The sequence below is a fragment of the Antennarius striatus genome, chromosome 15 (genome assembly GCF_040054535.1).
Source record: "Antennarius striatus isolate MH-2024 chromosome 15, ASM4005453v1, whole genome shotgun sequence".
Taxonomy (NCBI): Eukaryota; Metazoa; Chordata; class Actinopteri; order Lophiiformes; family Antennariidae; genus Antennarius; species Antennarius striatus.
This window is the reverse complement of record NC_090790.1, coordinates 18,169,310-18,189,901: the sequence shown is the minus strand read 5'-3', so window position 1 is coordinate 18,189,901 and position 20,592 is coordinate 18,169,310. Positions and strand designations below refer to the sequence as shown.

Here is a 20,592-nt window from a genome sequence, read left to right as displayed (position 1 = left end):
TTTTTTCCCATTAATTTTTTAATCACAACGGAATAAATATTTTATTAAGACACTGATCCTTGACATCCGTGTTTATGAAACTGTGCTCCACCTTTCAATGAGACTCCTGGAGTTATGAACTCTATTTACCTGTGTAGAGATTTTCTAATAATGCCAGTCAGGATCAACAGGGTCTGAACACACTCGTAAATTAATTAAAGTTACTGTACTGATTTTCACAACTTATAAAGCTATCCATTCAATATTTGAAATGTTAGGACGATCAAAATTGTGACCATGAAAAAATTTTATTCATCATCATCATCCTAATCCTCTGGGTACCGACTCGGTCAAACCGTGGTTTTGAAGAAGACCCAGAGTTTCTGATGAAAACTGGAGAGAAAAGACACAACAATTTCAATCAAGGCAGAAACTTTAATTATCAGGGTAGCAAAACAAACAAATGTACAAAACAATTAGTTTCAAAAAACAGAGTTACAAAATGATCTTTGTACAAATTTGCAAGCATTTTCTTCCTTGACTAATTGGTGTATAAATACCGTCTTTCAATTCTTAATAAAGATGATGAAATGCAGTCAAGTCCCATTTTTTATTTTAAAATTTTGACACTCAAGTCACTGAAAAGCCTTCCTCGGTTGACCTGTAAACATTAAGATACATTCGTGGAATCAAAAACACCAATTACTCTCCCAAAGCAATGGTTATTTCCCTGATGCTCAAAAACAGATAATGTTCTAAGACGTCAGTTTGCTCCTCTTAAACACGGGGGAAAGGTAGTCATTCTTATGTCACAGTTCATGTTCTTCGTCAGGTGATGGTGGACAGTTCTGTGTTTACGCTTTGCCTTTTCCTTTCTTCTGCATCCGGGTCCTTGTGGGCTCAGTGAGGACCAGAGGTTCCTGGATGACGGTGGCGGGGTATTTCTTTCCCAATAGCTCAACCTCCACCTTCTGACCCACAGATCCCAGCTCCAGGGGCAGGTAGGCGAACGCCAGGCTCTGTTGGATGGTGTAGCTGTAAGCTCCGGATGTCGTGTTGCCGACCACCTGATAAGAAACACAAGACACAGGCTGAGTGATCACAACCTCACAACCTGCATGAAAGTAATTTCCATCAGCATTCAAGACACTTGTGAGTCAGCACATCAATGTTGAGGTCCCGCTTTGGTGATGTCACCATTATGGTCTGATCTGCCTCATGATAGGACAGAGGAAACAATTTTTTGCCCTCGGGAATTCAAATTTGTGGAACATTCTGAAAAAAGATCAACGCCAAGTTCTTTGAATCCCTGCGTATTAAATCAAACATGACAGAATGTTGGATCCAACAGAACGCTTCCGTGTGTTGCTTCCAGTTGACATCAGAAAAAAACAAACACCTAGTTTACGAGGGATCTTTATTTGTGATGCAGCTTATAAAAAGCAGATAGAATTGCAGCTGTTTGGAAATGGGACGAATGTGTCAATGTAGTTTTATATTGTTTGACTTACTGTGCATTTTAGTTTGAATAATGATTGGAAAACACCCAGAGAACACACAACTCCACCAAGACTATTGTCTTCAGACAGTTACGGTAGTCACGCTTGGAGCCAGCATTTAGGATCATGTTGTTATCATCAGTTCTTACTGGGTTGGACAAGAAAGGGAATACCCATCATGGTGGATCTGGATCTATTTTTCCTCAAATATGACTTCTTATCTTAGAAGCAGTCATGAATTATTTTTATCTCACCTTTGTTATCATCACATCACCCAGGACACCCTCCAAAAATCAGAGTATTCCAAGATATTTCGCAAACAAACAAACAAACAAACAAGTAAATGTGAATGTAAAGTAAATGTGGAGACATTCCATCAAGTCTCCTTGGAAGAGGTAAAATAAAACATCTTTTGATCAAAAACCTCCAATGAAGCTTCTTCCTGATGTTTACCTTGTCGTTGTGCCAAATGGTTTCATTTCCTTCAGGGTCGATGTCATCGGTATCCACGGTGATGTAGGAAAGCTTCCTCTTCAGGCCTTTAGCTTTGATTTCCTGGAGGGCTGCTTTCCCAATGAAGTCGGCAGGCTAGGGTTTGTCCAGAAACAAAGTTTAGTCTAAATGTATTCACTGCTAGAGCAAAGAAATTGTGGAAACATGGATACGAACAGTGGAACTGAACGTTCAGATGATCCATCGTTACCTTGTTCAGTTTGATGAAATAATCCAGTCCAGCCTCCAGAGGATTGGTGTCACAGTTCATCTGGAAAGAGGAATTGACCTTCATCAGCATCTGAGCTACTTCTAGGAATAATTCCATTTGATTTATTTTCAACTGTCACATCAGAACATCTCTCAGTTAGTTTAGCTTAGCGTAAAGACAGGCACCAGCTGTTAAACTTCTCTCATATGATATTATTTACTGTACTTTTCTCCATCTAGTCTAGTTCAAACTCATTTTCACCGATGGCCACATCAGCATAATGGCTGTCCTCAAAGGGCAACTTATAAATGTAAATAAATGTAACTACTCCTTAATGTTGAATAACTCTGAATATATTACTTATTCAAGGTTCAAACATTACAGTTGCACAGAAAAAATTTGTTGGCTTGTTTCTGAAAGAAATCCTTTTAATTTGTCAAGTTATTGAACCCACAGAACTCCATCAATCAAGAAAAGTAACATTTCAAAATGGTTTTATCAAAGTTAAAATAGCCTCAAATACTGCATAGCACACTTTTGACCTGTTTATTTTTAGACACTCTGACCTTTTATGCTCTCGCGGGCCACATAAAATGATGTGGCGGGCCACATTTGGCTGCCAGACGTCCAACTACACTGGCAAAACTATGTTTTTGTCTGGGCTGGCCAGTAAACTTGAATGAATACCTCTGCCAGCGCCTGCTGTACACACCTCTGTTGATGTGGTGCACATGTGCCACTGTTGTACGTACATTTATGCGCACATGCACACCACCAGCTTCTGTCACTTTTACTTTTTTTTAAAAACTTTATTTCTACTTATTTCTCTCCTGATTTGCATTATATAACTGATAATTTTCCTATGGTAATCATGGAGCTACTTTCATTCTCAGTCAGACGACCATAAAAACTCCGTGGCGGCATCGTGTAAACATGAGATCAGCTGACGGAGCTGACCCCGACTGGCATTTTAACAGACTGATAAACAATTTTGGTTTGTGTAGAAAAACACACAGTGTTTGCAAAAGGGAAAGCAAATCAGTGGAGACCACAGATGAGTATGGACTAAAGGTCATAAAAACTGTATCTCCTGACACTGGATCTTGAGCCGGGTCTTGCCAGTTCAAGATCCAGATAGACCAAAAAAAATTTGTAGTGTGAACTGGAAGTGGGAAGTGGTTAAAGTTCTCTCTGTCCGTCTGTTTGGTGCCTATTTTGAGGATCGTCCATCAAACAATATCCTGCAGATGTGTACAAGATACTAACTGGTCCCTGTAGTTCCTGTTATATCGTGAAAGTGTGCGTTTTTAAACGTGGATCCCAGTGTGTGTGTGTGTGTGTGTGTGTGTGTGTGTGTGTGTGTGTGTGTGTGTACCTCCTGTCCCCAGCCTCTGAATCCCTTTTCCAACCTCAGGGAGGACATGGCGTAGGTACCAAAATTGTCAATGCCTTCATCTTTTCCTGCTTCCATCATGGCCCGGTACAGAGCCGCCATGTTTTTCTGGTCCATGTACAACTCCCATCCGAGCTCACCTAGACACACACACACCCATATATTGTATCACCACTCATGTGCCGGTCTCCCGGCCTATTCTGAGAATAGCTACAAAGATGTCAACGGCAGCGACGGGGAGATGATTTAATAAGTTTGTAGTTAAAGCTGTTAATGCACTTGTGTAACAACAGTAAGTGTCATTATGTCACATTATAAGTTTCATAATGAGACAAATATGAAGAAAACAGGGATGAGGACAGAGATTTTTTCATCATGTAAGCTGCCTAATCAATTAATTTTGTTGATAAATTGCACTATCAACAATCTCCATAAGAACAAGAAGTAAAACTCATTTAGATGTGTTCAGATGCAGTTCTTTTGGTCTGGCTGTACCTGTGTAGGAGATCCTGATTGCCCTCACAGGGATACCAGCCAACTTTATTGTTTTACAGTGGAGAAACTTGAATCCAGCATCGCTCAGATCCTCATCTGTCAGTTTCTGGAGAACTTTGCGCGAGTTTGGTCCTGCGATACCCAACACGCCCAGATCTTCTGTCACGTTGCTGATGGCGACGTCATAGCCGCCTTCTGCAGCCTCCGTCTCGATCCACCTGTGATCAAAACCGCAGGGAACACTCTCACTGGATGAAAAAGAGCATGTGTGCATGACTAATTCTTCAGGATGGACAACAGTGTGCCGAAATGCGGTCATATTTCGCCCTCTGGTGCTTAAAGAAGGCACAAGGGATCCATCCTCAAACAGGAACTGTAATCTACTACTATCACCAGAGGGCGGTACAAGGCAGGAAAATGAGCGGATTTGCTGAAATCTTTTTGCTTTCTTCTTTAGCGGTAAAAACTAACGAACAAAAGAACCCGGTTTGTGAAGAATAGCTCAAGTCTGGGTGTGTTTGCCTGCGGACAATGGAGGTCCGTTACTCCGTGGTCTCTGAAAAACGCATACCAACATGTGTCCGACCGGTTTTGTGTGTATATGTACAGTTTTGTGTCTGTGGGTGTCTGGCTGTTCCTGCCTTTCTGCTTAAGATTGTAGTTTTTCAAGAACACCACACTTCCAAGAACTACAAGTAACTACAGTAACTAAGATGGAAAAACACAATGTTTGATGACAGGACTGTAAACATAACTGATCAAAGCTGCAGCTTACAAATAACTTACAAACTGAACAGAGTGTTAGTATTTTAATATACTGCTTTGGTCTATTTAAACTATCTCAATATTTAATTTACTTAATTTCAAACAGGTTTTAGAGTAATAAATCTTCTGTTAATAATTTAAACAGTGACACTGTCAGCCTGGTTACAAGGAGAGTGTATTTGTGCGTTTCACCTGAGGTCATGCCCTTCTGACCCTGAGCCTGTGATGAGGAAGAACTCTCCTGGTGTCAGCTGAGTGATTGTGACCTCAGCAAAGACCCTCCCAGTTGGGGTCAACATGTGACTGATGTTCGTCAGGCCCACCTGGAAACATTGTGGGTTGACAGATGTATTAGAATACAGTCTGTACAGCTGGAACGCTTCACAGTGACGCTGATGAATCGTTCTACCTTGGGCATTGTGTTAGCAAACAGCCGGTCCAGCAACTTTTGGGAGTCTCTCCCCTTCACAATGAACTTCCCGAAAGGAGTCAGGTCGATCACTCCCACTTTCTCCATTACCAGCTTACACTCTCTGCCAACTGGTCCGAACCAGTTGGTGCGTCTGAAACTGGGCCTGAGCGCGACAGAAAATCAACAGTTACTTCATATTTGCCAACATATATTTATTTATTTAAATGAAATAAGGAACTGTTGGCTTCAGAGTGTTAGAACATTAAGTACTGACATTGCTAAGTGAACGCGTGACAACTTTCAAGATCTTTTTTTTTTTGGCCACTGTTGGTTTCTGGTTTCAGAGATTTGAATCATGCATGCAGTAAAGTTCAAACTATATGATCCGGCGTGTATTTAGTGATCTGGTTTCTGCACATGCTGCATTTGCTGCTTAACAGCTGCCCTTCTTTGTCCCTGTATGGGATCTGTGTACATTACGTCAAAGGGTTTACAGGCAGCTGTTCATGACAACATGTGTTTGTCATGTAACCCACACATTCAACCTTCACCACAGAACATTGTGTACTCATGTGAGTGTGTTACAGTAAAGATTATTACTATTTAGTTTTTCACAAATGCACCTGATGGTGAAATGATCACCCTCCTCCAAATGTAATTTGGATGAATGATGAGGGAATAATGATCAAAATAGAATATTTTCATTTCATCAATGCGTTTTTGTACAGGTAAACTGAATTAAATCCAACAATTTGCAGTCAGGTGAATCTGCTGTGATTGTGAAGAGCTTTAAGATCGTTATGGGACCATCTTTTCTCGATATTTATGCCGGTGCATCATTTCAGACAAGCTCTGTTAAACTTGATTCATTACTTGTATCCGGTGTCATCTCCAGGCTTGTAGAACCAGTGGGGTTGTTCCCAGCCGGCGTGAAAGCCCATCGAGCCTTTGTCCTTCAGCAGCTCGTAAACGCCGCTCGTCCGTTTGGTTGGTCGACCGGCGAAACGCTCCTCCTTTGGGTAACCAACTGGGGAGACCGACAAAACGAGAGAAAAGCAGTAAAGAATTTAACAGGGTTGAGAAAAAGGATAGACTGTCAACGTAACGCAACGTAAGGCGTGACTGTCTTGTGTTCTTCTTACCTACATTGTTGAAGCCGTAGGACTCTCGAGCTTTGGCGCACAAGAAAGGCACGTCCACCCATTTGCTGTAGCGGTTGGGGTCGCATTCAATCAGGTCATACGGAGGTTCTCCATTCAGGATCCAGTCACTCAGGAACTTACCGATACCACCAGCGTGAATGACTCCGTATCTGAAAATAATCCAAGCTTTCATCATCGTGATTCATCTCTATTGTCCCCCCTTCCCTGAAACATACCCAAAGCCAATGGCCGACCAGTAGTTTCTAACTCCTTGGTGCGGCCCAACCATGGGCAGGAGGTCAGGTGTGTATGTGATTGGTCCAGACACAATGTTGATGATATCAGCTTCCTTGAGCACTGGGACCATCTCCATGGCCATCTCCACGTGCTCCATTATCCTGTCCAGATCTGACTCAAAGAGTTCTTTTCCGAAACCTGATGCAAACACAGAATAAGAGCAAAACCAAAACAGAAAATGGCCTGTCAAAGAAAAGTCGCTCCAATAAAGTTGTCAGTATTCACAGACAGATCTTTATCAATGGCAGACAGACCTGGAGGCACTCCATCTCTGACCCAGGAGTCCTGGAGCTTCATCTTCTCCATTTTTTCATACGGGCCAAACAGCAGACCATCTCTTTCCTGGCGCAGGTAGTAAGATCCCTCCAGGTCCCTGATGACAGCGAGCTCCGTCTTCAGGGCCTTCACCTCCGGTACTGTCGCCGTCACTACATACTGGTGGTGCACTGGGATGGTGGGGTGTTCAAACCCAATCATCTTGCCCACCTCTCGCGCCCAGAAACCTAAAAAAAAAAAAGAGCAGCAAAGATGTAATTAAATCAATTAAAAAATGAACTTATGATGGTTTGCATACTCTGCTGATGGATTTGGATTTAAATGACATGTTTGTTCAAATTCATTCAAATTTATGGGAAAAGGGAAAGCCTGATTACATTTTGTTCAAAAGTCAGTTATGTCAGCTTAGCATAAATTCTGTAAAAATGGGGAAACAGGGAATCTTTGTCTGTCCTGTGTCCTTTTCAAATAATAATATGTACTTGTTTCTACAACTTCTGACTCAATATCTTTAAAATCAAACCAAAACTTTTGACTGGGTGAGACAGAACCAAAAACACAAGAGAAAATGTAATCATGCGCCATCCTGTGATATTAAGTTTGAGATATGAATATTAAAATATAAACAGAAATAAATATACACCCACAAAGACAGACAAACACACATGACAAAAATTGAAAACTGTGTGAATGAGAAAACTAGAGCATTGATTTTGTGTATACCATCTGCAGAAATGACTGAAGGAACATATTACAAATACTTTGAATTTCAGATACATCAATGAGGTATCCCAGAAGTTCAGTGCTGGTACTGGATGTTTACGTACTCAACAGCAGTGTTCGTACCACCACGGAAAACTGGAAAGCTTTCCAAGGACATCTGAGACGCTCGTGAAAACAGAATCGTATTCTGCTTCTTCTTTTTTTTTTTTAACAGGACACGCATTTTATATTTTATATTATTTCACAGCTAGCTTTCCAAGATAAACTCTGAGACCCGCTAAGAGACCTTGGGGAAATACAGAGGTTTTATTCAACCGTCTATTTCATTTCACTTGAAGGAAAACACATTACCCTGTTAGGAATATTACTGCAACTGTAATTTCCTATCTGTCTGTCTGTCTGTCCAGCATGCGATGCATTTTGTGTTACACGGTAAAGGTTTTGCTATTTGCATTTTATATATTGTTAAAAGCGACCTTTAAAATAGAAAGTGTTCTAAGATAGGAGGCCAAAAGTTAGAGCCATAAGTTTTAGGGCTTCACGTTTGAAAGACTAATTTGCTGTTCTTAGAATGATTCAAAGATTTGCATCCTCCCTAAGGATATAATGCAACGGATCCATTAAGCTGACATTCTAGAGAACGACCTTTGAATTAAACATGGACTCCCGTCGGCTGACATATTTACAGACTTCATTTGGTACAACGCCATGTGTCGAGTGTCAGCAGTTACTTGTGAAAAGGAGACAGCTGGACAAAGAAGCAGTTGCGGGGTCAGGATGAGGCTCCGTGGGGACGGGAGAGGGTCCGGAATGAAAGAAGTAACAAAAAAAAAGGCCCTGAAATAAAGAGCAACTAACTAAACGTAGCTCAGCAAAACTGATGTGACAGCATAAATAGTTTTAAACAATCATTTGAACATAATCCAGTAAAAAACAAAAAAAAAGGACACTCTTGTTCCTTTGGAGCATTTCTCTTCCTTGTTATATATATATATATTTTTATTTTTTTAAATTTTATTTATTTATTTTTTTAGGTAAATAATTTTAAATTAACTGTAGTTGTTTCTATAGCTCATAAATGAGAGACATCTGTTGCTAAAAATGCAGCGATTCGGACTCCGCAGACGCGGTTGTACTCACTAAAGCCTGCACTTATCCGTTCTATAACGGTATATCTGACTAAAAAAGATGAACTTTAACATACTGCGGGACAAAAACGAATTCAAGCAGACACAAATAACTGTTAATTATAGTCTCAAGTCCATGAATACAAAGGAAAGCAAGATAGCAGGAGGAGATTGAATGAAATATGAGGTGGTGGCCTATTTGGCAGACGGCTGACATTACTGCTAGAAACAGAACACACTGTGTGCAAAGTGAGTGAGAGAGAAAGAAGAAGTAAAACCAACAGTTAAACATTTACAGTGCTATTCTCAATGCACACTAGAATGTTTTAAAGGACAACATTTATAGCAGTTCAACCACAGCCAATGCATCACTTTAAACGTGCACATTATCTGGCCCCCCTCGCCAGATAAACAAGCAGCAGCAACAGGAATGAAAGAAGGCTTTGCCAGTAAGCGCCCCCCTCCTCTCTGAACTGGTGTGACCCAGTCTGAAGCAAACGCTCACTTTCCTGCGCTCATGTGTTCTCTGTGGGCAAAGGTCTCCAGCTCTAGTGTCCATAGATAAAATAACGTATAGAGCAGTGACAACAGGATGTGTCTGCACCAGGTCTTAAACACTAAACATTCTGGAATTACAATTTTCCTTTTTTATATATATTTTATCTGGAAATAAACAAACATTGTATCTGAGAGGAAGTGAAGTAAAATTCCAATTTCAGCAAAACCCTGTTTCTGTTTTTGTTTTTGTTTTGTCAGGCTTATGTAATGTCGTCATGAACACTCAAAGCAAAGAAAACCCACTGCAGTGTTTGAATTATTGCACATCAGGACTGAAAATGAAGTCGACGTGGACACATAATTTCATAAAACATATTCTTGTCTGAAGTTTCTTGTGAAATCAGGGCAGAAACTCAAACATGTGTTTCAAATTTTTCCTTTTCATGTTCCATCTGTCTAACGTGTGTTCAAATACAAACCTGTTGCGTTCACAATACGATTTGCGCGAATGGTTCCATGGGGAGTCTGGACATCCCACTTGCCATCAGCGGTTGGGGTGAGGGCGTTGACCGGGGCTGGGTTGTAGATCTGGGCGCCATACATGCGAGCACCAGCAGCCAGCGCCATGGTCAAGGAGTATGGGTCGATATGGCCGTCTTCTGTGGTGTACAGACCCGCCAACACCTAAAGACACACACAAACCTTCATGTTATTATTACTGATAATGCGTTCGCAAGTCTTGACCAGCAGATTTCCTTTTAATCTTTCCGGTATTCCTCTGGGGATCATGAATATTAAACAAAAGACTGATGGAAGTCCGCCTAGTAATGTGAATCTTGAGTGGATTTCTGCAAAAAGATGAACATTTTGGCCAAATGTTGATGGGAAAGGAACTTCCTTTGAAGAACATAAAAGAAAGTTCTACTAATTATCAGGGAAGTCTTCCCTTAAAGTTAGAAAAATTCAACTCAGAATCTAAAATCAGAGAACATGACCCTAAGGGGATCATGAATATTCAAAGAAAAATAGTCAGAATGTGGCCTGTAACTGTTGAGTTGTGGAGATATTTGATCATATTACTGACCAGACAACTGGTGAATGGTGACGGTGAAGATGATGAGGGTTCAGCTGCGACAAATTCAGGAATGGACACTCTCCGAAATATCCTTGCAAATCATTGTTGTTTGGTCATGAAGCCTCAAGAAATATGTTCTCTACAAGACTAAAAACAGACCTTATCCATGTTGATCAGAGGGAACAGTTCGTGGACTTTCTCTGGTCCTATTAGATACTGTGGCGTCACATGCCAGTGCGTCCGGGTCATCTGGTACTTGATCTCATCCACTCTTGCCGGTGTTGAAGCAATTCGAACACTGCCTGGTTGATGAAAACCCACAGCCTGCGGAGGAAGACAAAGACGGATGACGTATGACCCCAAACACCTCTAGCACTTATGATTTGTGAACGGTTAGAGGACTTTACCTGTCCTGTTTCAGCCTCCAAGCGCTCGTATAATTTAATGCTGTCATAGTGGACTTTTTTGAGATTAATGCCTGGATGGTAATATGTTGTCAAACCAGCCTGAAGCACAAAACAAACATTAACCGTGGAGTGAGATCACAGACTCAGAAGAAACAGGAAAAACCTGTAAAATAAACACTGTTATGTCACAATTGTTATTCTCCTCATCTAGCCGACACAAAATAACATTGATATTCATTTGCCGTCAAGTTTATATCTACATGATCAATCAAAATATAACTTTTATTCCTCTTTGGGAATGTCTCTGTTGATTCCTGTGTGGCTCTCCAGCAGAGAGCCACACATACCTATACCTATACACATTACCTACACACTTTGTGTAAACAACTATAGTGTTCCGTTTATAAATTGCATGAAATGCTGCAGAGAAATTTTTTTTTAATAATTTTATTTACGTAATGAACGCAATTAAAAACATTTTGAACATGTCGTTAACAAAAAAATACAGTAAGCGGCCATCCTTATGTCGCCTTTGAGTTTTTGGAGCCTGTTTTTGGCCTCCATTTAGAAATGAATAGAAAAATAAAGAGCTATTTCACTGGAGAATTAATGGAACTCCTTACACTGGCTTTCGTAAGTGTGACGCATATTTTGAGTGATGAAAAATAATAAAAGTAAAAACATAACTTTATTTTAATGTATCAAGATTATAATAACCTTCCAATGTACAACCACTATAAAATTACCAAACTAACACAAATAAAATACCCTTCAATTGGATATTTATATTTTATTTTCCTAAGCCATGCGGAGCAGCGGCATAAGAATGACAGAGCTGCATGCGGCTCAAGAGCCGTGGGTTGCCGACCTCTGGGCTCGGCCCTGTTCCCTGACTAGTCGCTAACTCTGTCTGCCTGCCATTTGATGGTTAACCAGTCAGTATGAAGAGCATCTGGAAACAGTGCTAGTAAGTTAACTCACCATTATAGAAACCTATTTTCTATGACAGGTATAGAACCACATCACTTATCACACTAAAATATTGGTACCTTTCATTTGGAACTGTTTGTGAGCACGTCATTAATCTAAAGATCCGAAGGTGTGAATACCAACGTGAAACCTTGTTCTGAGTTCACCCCGTTTCTCATCCAATGGGGGACAAGTCTGTCAAGACAGTAACTAAAGTTTCTCGTCTGACGTGTGAACTGAGTATAAATAGAATTTCAGTGCTAGTCAGAGGGTCGAGACCTCATTTAACAGCTGCTTACCCTGGGTAGGGGCACAAATGACTGTAAACACCTTCACTAAATGAGGCTGGGGAGGTTTAACCTCATCAGACCTGTGCTTTGATTTTCCTTTTAGCACTGAAAACTTCAATATTTGATAGTATTAACTAGATGTATGGTCATTAAAACTATTTATACAGAATCAAAGTATCTTCAGCAAAAATGCAAAATACTAAATTTCATCCTCCAACTCATGGTGAAATTTGCATTAAATCTTTGACTCGTAATCGTTTCAGCTCATGATCCCCCCCAGCCAAAGCAACCACATCAGAACCTGATGGATTTCTCTATAGCTGAGTAACTAATTTTCACTTACTGAACTTATTTCTTATCAGTTGATGTTAATTAGTCTTCTCAGAAGTGTGTCAGCTCTGTAAAACAGTGCTGTGTTCTAACCGGCTTGCACATTGTCATATTCAGCTTTTTTGTTAAAGCATAAATAGTTCAGAACGAGTCATTTGTACATACCAGTATTCACAAAATGATCTATCGATTCGATATCAATTTCAAAAAACGGTGCCATCATCGGATTAAGCGACAGAAACGTCTTTTGTTGTATAATTATTTATTATCTATATAGACGTAACATTAAATAGAACACTAAAATTAATGTGGGTTAGCAGGACAGGAAAGCCTGGTGGATTGGATGTCAGATCCATTAAGTTTTTGATTGATTGGTGAATGACTGATTTTTATTCGTTGCAGTATTGCCTGGCCATGTTCCTAAGTTCTCTCGAGCGGTGATTGTTTTTCGTAATTTGGGGGTTTTGACTCATTTTGATGACCCAACTCAGGGTTTTTGTGTATTTTACTGGTATTTTTTATATTTTATAGACCAAACATAAAATAAAAACTGAAAGGTTCAACATAAATGTATAACAACACACAGGTGCTCGTAACTTAGACCACCTAGGTACATGAAAACTGTACTTTGCCACCTATAACCTTTGCCCACCTTAACAGGGACTGTACTCAAAAACACTGCTGGAACCCTTCTGACCTACTTTCTCCTTAAAAAAAAAAAAAAAAGAGGGAGGTGGGGGCTTATTGCAGGTGGGGGGGGGGTCTTACTGCATGCCAGGTAGATCCAGCCGTCAGCTCAGACTTCTCCAGCAGCACCACATCCTTCATGCCCCCTTTGGCCAGGTGGTAAACCAAGCTTGTTCCCACACATCCCCCACCGATGACAACAGTTTCTGCAGTGTCTTTCCACCTTTTCCCCAAAACAGAGGATGCATCACTGAAAGAACGAAAAGAATAGAAGAATGGGTTGAGCTGCCCTAGTAAAGACCGATGCCAACCGTGCGTAAGGCGCAGAGCCAGATTTCCCATTTAACCATATCAGTTCCGCGTAAAGTTGCACGGATCTCAAGCAGCTGTGCAGCTTTACGCACAAATACTCCATCGTTTGTAAATCGACCAATCATGTTTAAGTCAAAGTAAAACACGACTACTTTATCTATCTCACCTCTCTGCAGCTTGTTTTGGCGAACTGCAGCAGATGGTCCGTAAAGGAAGACGCGTAAACCCCGGACATGCGGCTGCATCTCGCCGTAACCGGTTACCGATCAGATTTAGAACCCTTGACATGGTTTAAGTTCTTTTTCAACACAACGAACTGTGCATAATCACTGTCCCTTAAGCAGCTGTAACTTCAGGTCAGTCACTATCGACACTGCTCCTGTCCTATCAGGCGCTTTGGTACGCCTTCCGGACGGTTCCCCACAGAAACTCTCAGGCGAGTTAACGCTTTGAGCGCCACAACTCCAAATGTAGGTCATGGGTCGACAACTGTCAGTGTTTATTGCTTTAATAAATAAATACTAATCTAATGCGAAGACTTCTTGTGGGAAAATTACTTGGAATTTAAAAAAAAACACCAATAAAATGTAAGCTGAAGCATCAAACGAGGAGGTTCTTTAGGGTGATGTGACCCACATACCAGGATGAGGAAAAAATAGAACCCCCCCCCCCAGAATTTGGAATCACATCAGCATCATGATTACTAATAGTTATAATACCGTAGTAAATGCAAAAGCAAGCCAGCCAATAGGTATTTCACTTCAACCTCACCGTGGCACAAGAGAAACAAAACTCTCATTGGATTCACGGTTCATCCTTTAGGGACCATGAACATCCGGATCAAATATAACAGCAATGGATCAAATGATGACACTTCCTCAATGACAAGATATGATTGCTTTGAGCGCATGTTGAATGTAAAATGACTCAGATAAACATTAACACGTGCATCGCTACACCTTGTACCAGAGGGTCTGTTTGATCATGTAAAAAAAGAGTTAAAAAAGAAGTAACCTGTTGAATCCGGTCTGAGCTATCCACACCAGAGCATTTATCTGTCTGGTCCTTGAGCTTTTTATTGCAACACAGCCTCTGACCTGGAAAAGCTGCAACTGGACTGAACTGGATGTTCAACACATGGCAAACCATTAAATGAACAGAACTGTTAAAAAGTGTGTAGCCAACCAAAGGGCAGAGAAATATTTAACAAAGCTGACTTTATTAACCAAAGTAGAAATGTATTTTAAATATTGCCACAGACTCGGTCCCAACTCTGAAGATATCGGACATAACTCATACCAGCCTGTAGGACACAGAGAAAAAAGGCTCATCTGCCTCCTCCTGCATCGATTGGTAGGTTTGTGTTTACCTTTGGTTAACCATCTTCTTGACATAAAACATGTGCAGGTCAACTTCAGTTTACGTCGTTAATCGGACGTAAACTTAATCGTAAGGCGAAAAGCTACGTAAGTCAGATTGATTTGTCTCCAGACTAAACTGAAGATAACCATTCCCAGTTTTGTACTGTACTTCATTCATGAATGCATTTTCAATAATATGTGGTTAATACAAATCTATTTTAGGCTGACAATTTTTTTATAATATTGTACAGAAAAAACATCTCATCTTCAGCCAGTTCTTCCTCATTGTGTTTCAAGAGGACAGGGTAATAATATAATATTGTATGTTTTTATTCTGATTTATTGTACAGTAACATGATATTATGTGCTTTTAATGGTTTACTAGTGATTTTATGAGTCCAATATTTGTGACAGATATTACCCAAATCGTAACCCTAACCTTAACCCCCATGCCATTATGTATTCCATAATGTGTGAAAAATTTTTACATTCTGACATTTCAGACAACAGAACAGTTTTCCTTTTTCCTTAAAGGTTTTCCTTTTTCTTTAAAAGACCCCAGGTCCAACAAGAGATCTGGACTGATTTATCTCCTCTTTGCGTGGTAGAGTCTCCACTGTCGCTAGTGTTTACTGATATGATCCTGAGCCCACGCAGTGAAGTCACTCCAGAATCCTGTCCGTTTCTGAGTGTTGTCAATGCAGAATTCTGTCTGCTTCCAACACACTGAAGTAACCACAGAATCCTGTATTTCTAACTCAGTGATGTCACTCAGAATCCTGTCCTTTTACACGACAAGTCCTTAAGATATGGACACCACCTGACCAGCAAAGCAATGCATTATCAATTGAAAGGTAACAAATCCTTACTACTAACTCTAGTGTTTTCTTAATCTGAAATGACAAAACATTCTAGTTTTAATTTTCTTATAATTAATACTTTTACAGTTTGAGAATGTGTTTACATTACTGTATATCACATGACAACACACCCTTTGTCACTTTATGGCAAGTTGCTGCTTGCTATAAAGTTGTCTGTCAGCCCCTTTTAAGCAGCTAATCTCAACCAGCTGCTGTTTAAGGACGAACAGTCATCTGACATCTGCTTATGCGGGCTAAATAAATGGAACACATCATTTTAATTATATTAATGCATGTTTTTTTTTCTCAGCCTTTTCTCCCCAAGAGAAAAACGACTCTCTTAATGTAAGAAAAGAATCAATGGGGGTGGGTGGGCACTGATATCTTGTCTCGTTTTCTTTTTGAACAACTTTTCTAGTAATTCTCAATTTATAATCTCATTCGCTCGAAATTTGGAGTACATTATGTCCTCCATTGAGGACATAATGTGCTCCCCCCTTACTTCTTGCATCTGTTTCTTGTTTCTGCAGCTTGTGAATGGATACCTTGAATGAACCTAGGGCGTGACGAACCAGTGGAACTTGTGCGTAAACCACCCCTATGTATGGCTGAAGTCACTCATCTAATCACCACAGGTACAGGTGAAAGTATTTAAACCATCACTATTAGGTGTTTGCAATAACCAAATCACAAAAGAGTAAAATAAATGTTCCACTTAAACTTATTATTTCCACATTATAAATCAAAGGCAGCATGAGTTTTGCGCTGATGATGCGTAATGAGGTTATTTTACGCAGACAAACAGAAGAAAAAGAGATGATCTTTGCAGGAAGCAGGCGGCTCCAACGCGCCACACCCATTCTCTGGAATATATAAACGGCTCTGCTCGGATGTGTTCTTTCCACACACGGAGAAGCAAGTTACAACAGCAATAATCATGGCACCAACCGGAACCAAGAAGGTATATGTGCACGCATTTAGTCGTGTTTATATAGTTTAACGTGTTTCACGGCACTAGATTTGGTGCCACTGAAATGTTTTTTTTTCTTGCGCTAATTGACTTTTCGCGCAGGGCATTTTGGAGCGCCTCGATGCGGGAGAGGTCGTCATCGGAGACGGAGGCTTCGTCTTCCAACTTGAGAAGAGAGGTTACGTGATGGCGGGGCCGTGGACTCCCGAGGCTGCAGCCGAGAATCCAGAAGCGGGTATCGTTTTTACCAATCGATCCATCCCAGCTGGTGAATGCGTTTCTGTCGCGCACTGATGGGACCGGCGTGTCGTTTCAGTGCGTCAGCTGCACAGGGAGTTCCTCAGGGCCGGTTCCGATGTCATGCAGACGTTCACTTTTTACGCAAGCGACGACAAATTGTTAAACAGAGGTCACAACCAGAGCTTCTCTGTGAGTCTGTCAACGCTGATCCAAAACCTCTCTGGAACAAGCACCCACCGTCCCTCCCACTAACCGTCTCCCCTTCCGTGCGCCTTAGGGGGCGGAGATAAACGAAGCAGCTTGTGACTTGGCCCGGGAGGTTGCCAACGAAGGGGGCGCTCTGGTGGCGGGAGGGGTATCTCAAACCCCAGCCTACCTCAGCTGCAAAAGCGAGGATGAGGTCAAGGCCATCTTTGGGAAGCAACTTGAGGTCTTTGTCAAGAAAGACGTGGACTTCCTGATTGCAGAGGTATGGAGTGAGGAGACAAAACAAGAAGTACACAAAGCCGGTTCAGTTTCCCCCGTGATGTGACTTCGCCTAAAAAAACAGTGTCCTCATAGTTGGATCCTCATGACCCCTTGGCCATAAAAACAATACCTAGACACCAGTGAGGGTTTACTTCAGGATCCAGATCCGATCGTAGGATGTACCAGGTCAGCTGGTATCTCCTACAATCTCATCTGATCTGGTCACAGGTTTCTAATTTCTAAACGAGGGGCATTCTGGCATTGCTTGGACTTTCTTGATCGCTTCCTGCATGAAATCCATTTAAATGGCTCTGAAATTTTTATTATTTCTGCTTTTTGTTTGTCTCAATATAGTAACCTGAAACCCGTTTTCAATAATTGTAGCTGTAAAATCACACTACAGGAAGTGGCTAACAGTACTTAATATGTGTGTTTTTAAACCTACATCATATCATTTAACTGATGATGATATTGTTTTTTTACAGTATTTTGAGCATGTGGAAGAGGCTGAATGGGCGGTCAACGTTCTGAAGACCAGCAAGAAACCCGTGGCTGCCACTCTGTGTATCGGACCTGAGGGCGACATGAACGGTGTCAGCACTGGGGACTGTGCCGTCCGTCTCGTGAAGGCTGGTATGCAAATGTAATGTCTGCGTAGGTTCTCAGTTATCCATGTCATGGTTATCCAAAGCTGTTTAAATCAATCCACTGGACTTTAAAAAAGATTCTCGATGTTTCACTTCTCATCCAAGAGGCTTCTTCAGTTCTGATGGTTGTGTTCCACGTTAGCCCAGGATACGTTGAGACCGACTTTGGCATGCATGTTAAGTTTCAGTTTTTTTTAATGATTTTGAAAATTTGATCGTGGCCCAATCGGAAGAGGGAAAAGTCAGACTGCAATATCTCAAATGCATTAAGGCACTGAAAGAGGTTTGTGATTCCTGCTGTCTTGCAAGCCTAGACGTGTATCACCTAATCTTAATCCCTGCAGGCAAGTCAACTTAACCTATATTCATGGACTGATTGGCTTGTATACGTATATCAGACGATCTCATGGCAACATAACTCTGCTGTAGTGGCATTCAAAAAGGGCATACCAACATTCTGCAAGCAACAGGTACGCCTTCAGCATGTTATCACTGCAGAAAAAGCCATTGCTTCACATTCATAATGAACACGCCATCAGATAAGTTGCTGCTCTCCTGAGTGTAAAGAATTCCACATTTGGCACAATTTTTGTTCAACTATGTAAAATTTAAAGGCTCATGCCAACCTGTCCTGCTGATTTGACTGGTTTTAATGCCTATTTATGCCATTGTTGGATTTTAATTCTTTAATTTTGGCGCCATCTAGTGGTAAAAAGCACTACCTGCAAAGCTTTACATCCAAGTATGATTGTCTTCCTACAAACTCCAGAATGATTAAAATAAGGTAGTTTCAAAAAGCGCTTCTGCACATTGTGACATTGACATTTCCTGTTCACAGGGGCAGACATTGTGGGCATTAACTGCCACTTTGACCCTGAAACCTGCTTGAAGACTGTGAAGTTGATGATGGAGGGAGTGAAGAAGGCCGGGCTGAAGGCTCACTACATGATCCAACCGCTTGCTTATCACACCCCTGACTGCGGCCGCCAGGGTTTCATTGACCTGCCAGAGTTCCCCTTTGGTGCGTTTTCAGACACAAAAGGCTGCTGGTCCATTTTCCTGGGTCTCATTTATCAGACCGGTGAACAACTGTCCTCCAACAGGTCTGGAGCCCAGGATCCTCACCAGATGGGACATGCAGAAATACGCCCGAGACGCTTACAATGCTGGCATTCGTTACATCGGAGGCTGCTGTGGATTCGAACCCTATCACATCCGTGCCTTGGCTGAGGAGCTGGAGGTTGAGAGGGGTTTCCTGCCCGCTGGTTCAGAGAAGCATGGCGGCTGGGGCAGCTGCCTGAAGATGCACACAAAGCCTTGGGTTAGAGCCAGGTAGGGAGAGTTTTTTGTTTTCTGCACCCGTTTACACAGAATACCAGTTTGCCTGAATGCATTCCTCCTCTTAGGGCCCGTCGTGATTACTGGGAGAAACTGAAGCCCGCTTCTGGTCGTCCTCTTTGCCCATCTATGTCTACACCTGATGGCTGGGGGGTCAAAAAGGGCGACTCTGACCTGATGCAGCAGGAGGAGGCCACCACCCAGAAGCAGCTGGATGCTCTCTTTGACAAGGCAGACAAATCCAAATAGGCTTCCCCTGCATCTGCTAGTCAGGAGGAAGAAAAGGATGGCAAACTCGTACCAAAAAAGGTCAAAATGCTGTTGTTTTCTACTGGGGGGCCCATTTTTGCTCTGTAGAAAACTTGCATAATTTTGGCATGTCAATGTGGTTCCTGTGACAATAAGTGCCTGAGATTATTTGCTGTGACTAAAAGAACTGTGCACGAGTAACCACACTCGGAAACTGTAAAATGATTACATCCATCAATAAACTTCTTACTGAACAGGATCGGTGTTTGAGCATGTTTTGTTCTTTTCTAGATTGCTTTTTTTTTTTTTTTTAATATTAAAGAAAATGTTAAAGGTGAAATAAGATCCTGAATCTTAGCGGTAGCTTTTACTTGAGGCATTGCTTCAAGTCTCAGACATCTTTTTAGGCAATTTGACACCTCCTCCTGTCAGATAAAAAAATATGGGCGCAAGTTCGAGTCCTGCTATGTAACAAATAGGCCTATTTAACAAACTAACACTTATTAAATGGTAACAAATATACTACTTCGCCACAAAGAATCAAAATAACATAGGCCCAAGTTCAACATCATGTTTTCTCTTTCGTGTACGAGTCTCCTTGTGTTCTTTACCCACTTATCCCGTTGAAATTTCCCCTGTCTTGTCATCATCACTCTTTTTCCTGCTGCATTTCTTCAGCCTGGTAGACTGCACAGCTCTCAGTTGGGCCAATGTATCCCGTCCTCTTTCCTCTTTTGACGACTCCAGCTGAACAAGAACGCTACTTCATACTTTCAGACCAGAACCTGTACAAGTGGTCTCTTGGGTCTCTAATAGATGTCAGCGAGAACACTCCGTTATCAGGCTTTGTCTGGGAGGGAGAGAACTTATAATTAGGACCCTTAACCTGCCTTTTTGTATAAAGTTTATAAGTTAGGATCATTCTTAGCTGGGCTGCCATAGGTCTGGACTGCTCTCTACTCTCCATCACTTGAGTTTGTAAAATAGTTTAGATTTACCCTTTGGAGAGAGCCAGAGTGATGACACCCTTTATGCACACACTATTATACTCTTCTATTATACTGCTCTCTCCTAATGACA

At 41.3% G+C, this 20,592-nt stretch overlaps 2 protein-coding genes across 2 annotated transcripts; one reads left to right on the top strand and one right to left on the bottom strand.

The window, feature by feature from the left end:
* Positions 1-411: 411 nt before the first annotated feature.
* Positions 412-13,752, bottom strand: dmgdh (dimethylglycine dehydrogenase). Its single transcript, XM_068334549.1, has 16 exons — positions 13,546-13,752; positions 13,149-13,317; positions 10,792-10,890; positions 10,544-10,708; positions 9,789-9,993; positions 6,940-7,188; positions 6,625-6,823; positions 6,389-6,558; positions 6,120-6,273; positions 5,244-5,409; positions 5,027-5,157; positions 4,070-4,287; positions 3,557-3,714; positions 2,182-2,241; positions 1,932-2,066; positions 412-1,046 (listed from the first exon to the last, which is right to left on the bottom strand). The coding sequence occupies exons 1-16, from the start codon at positions 13,665-13,667 to the stop codon at positions 834-836; spliced, it is 2,613 nt and encodes an 870-aa protein (XP_068190650.1). The 5' UTR covers positions 13,668-13,752; the 3' UTR covers positions 412-833.
* A 2,662-nt stretch (positions 13,753-16,414) lies between these two features.
* LOC137608241 (betaine--homocysteine S-methyltransferase 1-like) lies at positions 16,415-19,771 on the top strand. Its single transcript, XM_068334467.1, has 8 exons — positions 16,415-16,561; positions 16,673-16,805; positions 16,887-16,999; positions 17,088-17,279; positions 17,764-17,911; positions 18,764-18,946; positions 19,029-19,257; positions 19,332-19,771. The coding sequence occupies exons 1-8, from the start codon at positions 16,538-16,540 to the stop codon at positions 19,510-19,512; spliced, it is 1,203 nt and encodes a 400-aa protein (XP_068190568.1). The 5' UTR covers positions 16,415-16,537; the 3' UTR covers positions 19,513-19,771.
* The last annotated feature ends 821 nt before the right edge of the window (positions 19,772-20,592 follow it).